The sequence below is a fragment of the Nymphaea colorata genome, chromosome 1 (assembly GCF_008831285.2).
Source record: "Nymphaea colorata isolate Beijing-Zhang1983 chromosome 1, ASM883128v2, whole genome shotgun sequence".
Classification (NCBI taxonomy): Eukaryota; Viridiplantae; Streptophyta; class Magnoliopsida; order Nymphaeales; family Nymphaeaceae; genus Nymphaea; species Nymphaea colorata.
Genome location: NC_045138.2, coordinates 27,726,219 through 27,737,684, shown reverse-complemented (window position 1 = coordinate 27,737,684; position 11,466 = coordinate 27,726,219). Strand labels below are relative to the sequence as shown.

The window sequence follows — 11,466 nt, the reverse complement described above, 5'->3', positions numbered from 1 at the left end:
CATCTGAAGAATGACGCTATAGTTGTAAATTAGGTGTAACCCGTTTGACCAATCTGACCTGTGATCCTATTCAACGAGACTCATTTCCTAAGATCTGCATTTCGATATATATTACTAGAAGACTCAACACTAACAAGTGTAGCCAGCTTTTTTCGTGGGTGCATGAGTGCAAGCTTGTCGTGAAGAATCAAGGTGCAACATACTGTTCTTTATTCATAAAATATCATGCGCAGAACCTTGCTTTAAGGAGTTCTCCATGCAATGTCATTGATGAGATGCTTACAAATGGAAATCCTCTCTTCTTGGTCTCTTTCCTTTTTCCAAATTCAAAGTTTAAGCCTACCTTTTAGCCAGGCATGTTCAGTCCTTGCACGCGAAAACTTGCAACATGCAGGGGTTATTTGGTGACAGGAAACAGTAACTTATTGTTCCACGAATCTACTTATGAAATACACCAAAACCCCTGCATAGTGCATGAAAATTACATTTTTCTGGGCTTCATGCGTGTTTTTAAATATATTTAAGAAACGGAATGGAACACAAGTTAATTTAACAAGTTAGAAGGCACATGACCTTTTCATCCTTTGCACTCTGCTCCCAAGCTCTTACAATCAGCATTCTTTCCCCTTTCTCTCAACGTCGAAATAGGAAGTGTGGCACACCACCGCGCAGAAGACGAAAATATCCACACAATCAAAAGAAAGGAAAGGCAATATCATATTGATACAGGACACGATATTACAGTCATTATAGCATAGAAACAGATGCTGATGACGGACGTATGAAGATTTGCCTATTGAGTTTTGACCGCCTCTGCCTCTCTAACACAGGCTGAAGCAGAAGTACAGGAAATTAATGTCCTTTCTAAGTTGATATATATATATATATATATATATATAACAGATAAATTCTACCAGCAAACAGCAGCATAAGGTGTCCCTGCATACGCTCTGAACTGCATTAGACGCCAACAGCATATTAGAAATCAGTGTACATTGACCATTCTCTAATCTGCTCACGCTTATGGCTCCTATTAGCAGGGTATTGGGTGGCGATTTGCTTTGATCAGTAGGGGAGGAAAAGCAATGGTGAGTTCCAGATCAGGTGGTTGTAGAGGTGTAGGCAAGGTCGAGGATTGACGACTCAATCCCGGAGATGAACCAAGTGGTTCCTGTGATGAGCAACTAGAACTAGAAGTCACATGATCACAAGAAACGCCACTAATTTTCAGGTCGACTTCCGACATGGGTTCTGCTTTTTCTGCCTTGTTAAGATTGATCAGATGCGCATCGTCAAGAATTCCAGGGGAAATTCTACTAAGAGACAGAGTAGGATCAGGTAAATTGCACGAGCAGATTTGAGCGTTGTCCATCTCCAAAGCATCGCTAATGGAGTCTTCATGAGCACTGCCACTACCTCCGACCTGCAACAAAGTGGTTTACAGAAAATCCATATTCCATGGTAAATCCTGAGATTGTAGGCGACGCAATGAAAATTGGATTGGTTCAGGAAATCACCATGTCGAAGAGGCTCGATCGGCGTTTCTTCTTGTTAATGCTAGCTTGTCTAAGAAAGTACTTCTGGGCGTGACTTGCCACCTGAGTGGGAGTCCTGGTAGTCACGTAATTCCTAGATATTCCTCTCCAGTCACCTTTCCCAAGCTTCTCCAGCCCAGCTAGAAACGTCCTATGTTCTTCCTCAGTCCACGGAACTCCTAAGAAAACACGTAAGATATTAGGCAACGCCCAAAAGGCCAAAAAGTGCGAGTAAAAAGAAAACCCTGATGAACAAGATGCAAATGAAAAACCAAGTTAGCACACGAAACAGATGCAAATATCAAGCGGCCCTCGTGTTTCTGATCAACTTAGCATAAATTTCCTACTCAAGAAGAAAAGAGAAACACAGCACCCCCGAAACAGGACCCAACTGCAACACTTGGCATGAATCCAGCCAGGCATCTCCAATCGGAAGAAAAAGTGAAAAGGGAATGAGGAAAGGAAGACTAATTGTGAGCCCAGCAATTACCAAAGAGAATATTGATGATAAAAAGGAGAAAAAATGCAAGAATAAAGCAAAAAAAAAGAACAGAATTTTGTCACTCACCCTTCTTCCTTTCATGAGCTCTGCTACACGAATGCACAAGACCATCAGATAGATAGCCATTATCACCACTTCCATGGTTGTCCTCCACAGAAATCGTATGAGAAGGTGACGGCAACACCTCCATGCTAAGGCTCTTCCTCATTGGAGGAGCCACCTGCAACTGAACTCCAAACAACCTCAACCCACCCCCTCTGTGATTACCACAAGTCCTAGAATTATGGCCATTGTTCCCACAATGCGAGCACTTCCTGACCATTCTCACCCAAACATCCACAGCACCCACCGACAGAGAAAGTCAAGTTGGATAGGGAAGGAGAAGGGGTTTGCTTATATATGATGAGGCCGAAGCAGAGAAGGAGAAGGATTGGTTGGACATGGTTTTTTTTGTGTGGATATTTTCTCGCTGGGCTTTGTGACAAAAGGCAATGCCGAGGGTTCATGGCTTTTGAATGGTTCGATGGACTTGGGATGTCATGTGCAGGTGTGAGAAAAAGGATGGCCAATGATTTGAAGGGTTTTTGGTTGGGCCGGGAAAGGGGCGGCCAATCGCATCATGGTTGTTGGGTAGCCTGAATTTTGAAGATACGAAATTGAATGCACCAATTTGGTCAGAAAAAAAAAGGAAATGTTGACATTGTATTTATGTGTTTTGTTTATAGATGGTTATGAGGAGTGCCTACCTGAAAACGTAAAGAATGCAAATACCTTACCTCAAATTAGGTCTTCTTTTTCTCGAAAAGTTATTCAATTATTGGTTTATAAGTTGTTGGTCACATCGGCCGGAGCTACGCCGTTCCAAGTCTTGACAATTTGGATTTTAGGATCTAAACTGCATTTTATATGCAAACTTCTCTCTCTCTCTCTCTCTCTCTCTCTCTCTCTCTCTCTATATATATATATATATATATATATATATATATATATATATATGCTAAGTCAATTTTTTGAATTAACATATTTCTATAGTAATAAAAAAAATGAAACACTTATGACATCAAAATTTTCAATAGTAGAAAAATCAATGTTTTTCTTAAAAACGGCGTGAAATAAGACGTATTTTATATTGAAGTACATAAACACATTAGAATCTTTACATGTCGTTTAAAATATTTTTTAACAAGAATTTATATATGGTTCATGTTCCTAGTCTAAGCGGTTTGGGAAGTATACCAATTTTCTCACACACACACACGAGTTAGGACCCTTTATATGTTGTCTGCAACAATTTTTAATTTATTCCAGAAGCTTTAGCAACCTAGGTAAATAAAGCCCTCTTGGTAAACGAGAATCATAAACAAAAATCAGGAAGAAACAAAGGAAATTATATCCACCTCGACTGGGAAGTGGATTATACAATTGAGTGGAGAAGGCAAAAAAGTTAATTGGAGGGGCACCTATTAAGAAATATTTATATCTAAAAGAGCATTTATTTATATATGTATAAAAGTAACATTAACTTTGTGGATGCAAAAAAAAAAAAAAAAAATTAAAGAGCCGGTGTGAACAGTGTGGGTAGGCCAATGATACCATTGCCTTACTAGAAAAGCAACTAGTTCAGGCCATGTTTGACATCAGCAGCTGCCCTTTTTCCCAAAAAAGATGATCGAAATATCATACGTACGAACCTGGCCATATCAATCTAGGTGCACCTGGCCGTAGCAATCACGGATCCAGATCCCTATGAACCACTTAATCTTGCTAGACTCACGTTGCTTGCATTTACTATTTTAATGAAGTTGCATTTGAATACATGGAACTAAATACTCAGTATGTTACGTTTTATGCATCTGCCTCAAAAAAAATAAAACAGATTCATATAACACTTGTTAATTTCTCTAATAAATCTACCAGCTTTTCAGTTAGACATACAAGACACTAACATAATATCCATATTTCCAAATAGCCCCAAGTTCCACATGTTTAAGTTGCATTTTAATGCATGTACTAAAGTCCCATAATGCCTCCAAAACTCCGTGTTTGTCGACAGCTGGAACTTTCCACTAATTTGATGTAAAGTTTCACGTATTCAAACGGGCCCTAGGTAATCCAGAACGCATATCATGCAACATACTTGTATAAAGTATGACAATAGTAAAATTTAAAATATTTAGATTTAATGTAAATTAAATTAAATAACATTCAATTGGCTTCAGGTAAGCGAGAAGCCAACAACCCACCGCCCAAAAAGAGCATCCCTAGGCTTTCCCAGGGTTCAAATAACCTTCGGTAGATTGAAAATGATAAAAACAATGTTAATTTATTTACGTTTCTAAATTCATAATCCTAACATTTTTTTAATAACACGTTTGACTTTTTATTTATCTTTAAAGCGAAAGAGTCATCCAACCCAAAACCAATGCAATTTAAAGAAATCCCTGCTTGAAGGTTGTTCTGGTCGCTTCAATAACCGGTGATTGCAGCAACATAGCTAATTTTGAATTATATATGTACCTTTCTCTCTCTCTCTCTAGAATTGACCTTACAAATGTGATTTGTAGACTTTGTTTAATAATATATCTAATTTAAATTATGTACCTCTCTCTCTTTCTCTCTCTAGAATTGGCCTTACAAATGTGGTAAGTATACTGTTTAATAGTAAACGAGTTGAAGTTTGTAAATGGGCCTGTATGCAGGTTTTCCAAGAAATACATAAACCGCACAATAAACTTAAAGTGGGTGTAACTTAAGCCAACAAAAACGACTCTTCATATCTGGAGAAGCCACTTCTGGAACCCATTAGGTCCAAAAAGTGATAATAAAAAAAAATACGAGTGCGAAGACCGAAAAAGATGTTCTTGTCACAAGGTGGAGATTACCCCAAGTCATATTTTCTTAAGTGGGAAGAAATTGGCAGTGGATGTTGAGACCAGAAATGGAAAATGGAAATGATCAGATTGCGTTGATGTAACTTGCACCTTTGAGTAGACACTTTTTTTGAAAACAATGTGCCCTTGGTGATGAGAACTGTTTTCCCGCTTTTCTCATTCTTACTGATATTGTAGGGCATCTGTGGCACGAACACTGCATGGCAGTCGGCAGATGAAGTTGATAATGCAACTTTCTCCTCCAAACTATATATATTTCTACATCAGAGAGATAGAGAGAGAGAAAGAGAGAATAATGACTCTAGATAGTAAGTTGACTCACTCGTGAAGGCAGGGCGGCCCGGAGGTGTGGGCTACCTGTGAGCAGTTGCCCACACCAAGCCTAAAATTTTCTTAATTTTGTATTTATATTTTTGAGTGATTTTTTTTATTTACATGTTAGTGCCTCTTAAAATTTAAAATTTTATATTTGGTGCCCCTTAGCCAATATTTTTTGGGTCTACCCCTGCATGAAGGTCATCTAATACATGGCCGTTGAGAGAAACAAAACAAAAAAAATGTGAATTAATCATATTTTTTTGTTCATTGTTTTCTCTCAACCATTTATCATGATAGATTGAACAGTTTTTATGAGTGATCTAAATGAATCTATATAACCAAAGTGACTATATATATATATGTGTGTGTGTGTGTGTGTGAACGGTCCTCATTTACACTTCATTAGCATCTAAGAAGGCAACAAGAACCAGCATCAACCTTCTTCTTTCTTCGTCATGACCAATACTACTTGAAAACCATTAGGTCTCAAAATTACGTATGTTACTTATGAAAATCCTTTTCACCTTCTTTCGTTCTCAACTGGTGATCTTTGATAAATGAAAAAATGTGAAGAAGCATTTTTCATGATCTAGTTCATACATTTTTCTAGTTATTTTTCTTTTAACCATCAATCTGCAAAAAATTAAAGGTCTACAATGTTCTTATCTATTTAGCATCTAAGTGTTTATCACATACCAGTATTTTTTTCCCTCTCTCTCTCTCTCTATATATATATATGAATGCTGTTATTCACTAACAATGCGAATTTCTTGGTGAACTTGTAATTGTGGTGTTCAATATTCACTTTCCACTAAGAAGTGGTGTCATATCAAGTCTAAGCGGGTGGCGAGGGATTCATAAGCAAGTTTTTCTAAAAGGGATGCGCATATCCTAATGCTGAACTTGTTTAGTCCCTTATACTTGTGAAGTGATACTCCAATAAAATATTTCCGTCCGCTTGTCAGCCATTAGAGTTTTCTAAACCCTCGTAATCAAGAGATTATATATTTTTTTAAGAGGAAATCATTTAACTTGCTAAGCAGCTGTATCGCTTATAAAGTTGCAGTATGTTTTTCTGGGGAGACCGCCAATTCTTTTTCTAATTCCTGACTGCCTCCTCATGCTTTAGCTTATTAATTACCTTCAGACAATATTGCACCTATATGAGTGGTTTGGGGAGCAGTGTTGGGGTGATTGAATTGGGGTTCTACTTGCTAAATTCAAAATTGAGCTCTTTATTTTCCTTATTTTAAAAGATAATAATAGATTTTTATTTTTATTTTAAAAAATAAGAGTTTTTAAGGGGTGTTGGCATGATAGCCAAAGTAAGGGTTGGTACGCTCTCAATTTTGGTTGCAAATTTTTTTGGACATTAACTTTCTGTACTACAAATAAAGGTTACTTACATGCAAGTTAAAATACAGCAGAGGTAGCACGCCAAAGCACAAAGCTCCAAACATATGTCATGTATCATATCGAGATAAGGGTTTAGGTGAAAGTTTCACATCTCCTTTGAACAGTAGAATGAAAGACTATGCTTTTCTGGACTTGAGTTTTAAGAAAAGTAAAAAGCGACAAATGACAAGGCTTTGATTTTGAGACAAATGACAAAAGGTGTGGATTATTTCAAAACAAGCAAAAAAAAAAACCAAAGGCTTCTTTGAAAATTATGACCAAACGGTGCTTCTCAGTCAATTTGTCTTCCCCCCATCTATGAAAATGAATGTACAATGGATCGTTTGATTATTTTAGATTTGAAATCAAGGATTTGATGTGGGCATGATGTGATATATTTTTGTCGATGTGACAAAAAATCTATGATCAGATCCAGGGTTCATTATACAAATATCTTTAACACTTGAAATCCTTATTTTACTTTTTTTGTATTGAGACAATGATAGATTTCATGTTAGAGAGCGGAATAACTTACCTTAAATTCATGTTTTTCAGGTCCCAAGGATTTTAAATTGGGAACATGCCTACAGTGGCATGATCAACAATTCACATCATCCCTGTTTAACTTGATTGTGCATTATACACATACACACCATATAGAGAAACATTGCATACAACATGCCTCATGATAGATGATCAACAATTTACATGCATGATTTACGTTAATTATAACCTGCACGTACACACACACACACACACATATGCTTACATACAATCACACGCATACACACACTCTCATGCGCGTGGCATGCACTAAATATTGTGTTGGTGCCACTTGTTTTACTTAATTGAGATTATTAAAATCTAAGCAACCAACTTGCATGCAACAACATGCCTTTTAATTTGATGGTCTCCTAATCCACACCCAAGTTGCATTACTTAAGTCTCATATGCTTGGAATTAATACAAAAAGCAAGTTCCATGGTCTCGCATGCCACTTGATCAGTTATTATGCTGACAAGAATCTTTCCATCTTTACATGAAATAAAAAGTTGTCAAGTCTTCAAGTTCAGCTAATTTTCTATAATTGTTTGACTTTAATTTTGGGTGACATGCATTGCCCCACAATGAGGTTATTCTGTTAATTAACCTCCCAAAGAACATATTCATTCTCTTTTAAAAATTTATCCGAATGGAAGGAATTCTTTCGAATTGACCAAGCCCACGTCTAGGTATCTCTCCAAAGCCCATGCTTCTATAATTCATCTAACAATATCAACCGTCTTATTCCAGTTTTCTTAATATATGCTTCATAAACACAGTATTACATACTATATCTCATGGATTAAAGATAAAAAATGCAAACAAATAAAGATTAAAGGTCACCAGTGAACATGCTCAACCTGGACCTTTAGCAATTGTCAACAAATTTCCTTTTGATACATGTAATGCCACAAAAGCTTAGTTATGTATCTAAAAATGTAAAGAATCTCAAGAGATTTATGAAGAGTTGTTAAGTGAATGATTGTTATATATACTGGAATAGAAGTAGTTAAAAGGGGGGTTGAGATCTGCCTACCGGGTCATTATAATGGCGTCAAAGCCGATTCGATACATAGACCTAAGGTCCCACACACTCAAACACGTATGCGTTGTCATGTTTCCTACCATTCTTTAGGTTGAAACTTAAGCTAGGGGATGGGTTGATCCGCCAACCATATTGTTACAATACATGAAACGGTGCATGCATGCATGTGGGTCACGAACTCATGATTCTTAAAAATAAAGTTACAGATTTTGGAAATTAATTCAACTCAAATAATTCAAGGGTTCTCTCTTTCTTACTCGGTATATATCTATGTGTTTGTATTTGTGGAGAGAGAGAGAGAGAGAGATTGCAAACCGTGAACTTTCCTTGCAATGATGTGTTGATTATTGGTCATTTTACGACCAATGTTTTGGTTTATTTGACAAAATGTCATGCAAATTGACCAGTATTTAAGTCTTGGGCATGGGATATTTAATGATCAGGTACTTTATTGGTAGCTCAACTAAATGAATTATGCCATAATATATAAAGTTTGATTAGTTAAAAAGAGCACAAAATTGTAGAAAGAGGTGGTTTGGATAATGACCATGTCTTGTCTATCTCTCGTATGATCTTGTGTTATTTTCACGCACTATTTAACCTAGTAGATTTTATTCATCAAAAAGCCTACCAATAAAAAAACTTGATTTTTTATATATGAATAGGATTTTTAAAAAGGACAAAATCAAACATCTTAACTTGATACAAACACCTAAATATTTTATGCGTCCGAGAGACGATAATAGACATTATATTTGGGAGGTCATATTCTTAAGTCTTACATTCATATGTATATTCGCCTTTATATTTACGTAACGGAGCTTCAGTCTGGCATACACTTACACAACATTCTTTAGTTAGATGCTTTTGGGATGACACCAAGTTTATATCAAATAGTGTAAATGGCATCATGCCATCATCCAGTATCGGGTTGTTTTTCATTTTTCTTATTAAAAAAAAAATGGTACAAGACCGTTACGATTTGTGGCCGATACGACGCGTATCGGGTATAGTAATGACAAAGGCTAGCTGTACAGCGGCGGGATCCACTGAGGATTCGCAGATGGTGACGTTTCAGATTTTCGCCGCAAAAACACAGCACCAATAATTACTCGGATAATCAAAGAGAAGCGACAAGTCGCTCTCCAGATTGAACGCCTCGTCTGATAAGAATGTCTCCCGCACAACAGCTGGCATCGAAAGAAAGGAAGGAGATAGAGTTGCCGATTTCTCTGGTCCTCGGTCATGGCGTGATAGTCTGGTGCAAATTAAGAGCGACAGTGAAACCATTCGTGAAAATTATGTGCGGATCATTCTTTACTCTCTTCTCATCAAGTTCCATTAAAAAATAAGTGCCAGAAATGTTAGATCGCAATGCATTGAGGCTCATCCAGAATGGCTTCCCCCCAAAATATTAGTCCCTACCTTCCTTGTGTGATGCCCCCGTAGTGATTGTCCTTAAATGAGTCGAGCTCGAACTCAACAAAGACTAACCAAGCTGAGCTCAACAAAGACTAATCAATCTGAGCTCGAGCTCAGCCTGTAAAACTCGAGCTGAGCTTGAGCCAAACAAAAAATGTGTCCAGTCGAGCTCGAGTTAAGCCGAACTCGAGTTCATATACAACCCAACTAGCAGATAAGTAGATTTGGTGGAATATTTTAGATCCATTGATGCCTTATATGGAAGTCAGGATTTAATGCGTTCGAGTTGTTCTTTTTATTTGTCTAGTAGTTTAAAAACATCGTTTTTTAGCGGCACATTTGGCTGAAAGCAAAACTCATCTAAGATATGTTGTTTCACCCTGGATAATCTATCCCTGCTGTGGGAAATGTGGAGACCATTTTTCTCGAACGTGTATATGTGAACGGGCATAGCGACACGAGATTTGCAACCGAAAATCTCGCCCGGGGAAATTTCTGCTCCTAAAAGATGGACTGTTCTTAACTAAACAATACATGAGGAGAAAGAGAAAAACAATGTGAACTTGAAGACCTTAGATGATCTAGCCTCACTCTATTGCGATTATGTAATCATAAAGTTTGCGCCTACAAAAGTTTGTCCTTTTAAAAACTTTATCATTATTTAAAAGTTTTTTGTTTTTTCTTTTTTTTTTTTTTAAGGGTGAGTGGTTCATTCCACGCCCCCTAAGAGAGGCCACTGGCCCCCTCCTGTGCCCACCTTTCTGGGTTTTTACATAGCATGCTTCGAGCCTTTTTACGGGTCAGAGATAAAGCGCACTGGGACATGACAGTGACAACTCCAAGACTTGAACCTGAGTCCTTAGAGAAGCCGAACCACCTTGCCGATCTATAGCCACATTCAGAAAGATAATTGATACGCCATATTTCTTGAAATGCAAGTGCTCCAAATGGGGTTTCTAGGGTGAGTGGGGGAGACAAGGAGTTGGGTATGAGCTTTAACTCTCTGTTCGGTAGCTCTAGATGGAGTTTCCTATCGTCACTTCAACATGGCAATTTCCTCCCAAATGTTGCATTATACAATTCAAATAGTTGGCAAGTGATGAGGATATCAAAGCCTGAGGTTGGATTCACTTCCTCATATTTAAGGCTGCATGCTCATTGGGTTCGGTGATTAAGCAGGCCTTGGTTATTTTTGGCTTTACAAGATCAAGTAGTAACACAAATCATACATCAGACCGGTCTGCATCCCCACTCTAATCAATACTTTATCTTATCCTCAAAACATGTTCCTATGGAGTTCATAGATTTAATTGTGGGGCCGGAAAAGCACACTGTATTAATGGTTGGTGGAGCGAAGGATCGGGTGAAGGGTGCTGACCACGGATGAGCACATCCTAGGGATGCAAATGGATCTCGTGTACTCAATTACCGATTCAATTTTGAATCCATTTAGTTGGATTTGGTAAAGAAATTCAGATCTGACCAACAACTGAACTCACATTTTGTACATGCATTATCATTACAACCGAACCTGAATCCGCGTCTGATACCTGAACTGATTCAGTTATTGGATCTCAGCTTCATACGGAAAAGAGTCTTGAATCGGACATCCATTTTCTTTAGTCCCGTTAAATGATATAAAGCTTAGACCAAACCTGTCATTGCGTCCCAAATTATGCCTTTTTCTTCAATAATTTTCTGTTTTTCATTATTGCTCTACTTTGAGAATGAATACCAACAAGAACTTGGTCATCATGACTAGAGAATTGGATATAAAAACCTCCAAATTGGAGGAAATGGGTTCATCTGGTGATT

The 11,466-nt window shown here is 37.5% G+C and overlaps 1 protein-coding gene across 1 annotated transcript; it reads right to left on the bottom strand.

The window, feature by feature from the left end:
* Window positions 1-699: 699 nt before the first annotated feature.
* Window positions 700-2,545, bottom strand: LOC116250682 (transcription factor KUA1-like). Its single transcript, XM_031624502.2, has 3 exons — window positions 2,104-2,545; window positions 1,518-1,714; window positions 700-1,423 (listed from the first exon to the last, which is right to left on the bottom strand). Exons 1-3 carry the CDS (start codon window positions 2,357-2,359, stop codon window positions 1,034-1,036), a joined length of 843 nt encoding a protein of 280 aa, XP_031480362.1. The 5' UTR covers window positions 2,360-2,545; the 3' UTR covers window positions 700-1,033.
* Window positions 2,546-11,466: the final 8,921 nt, after the last annotated feature.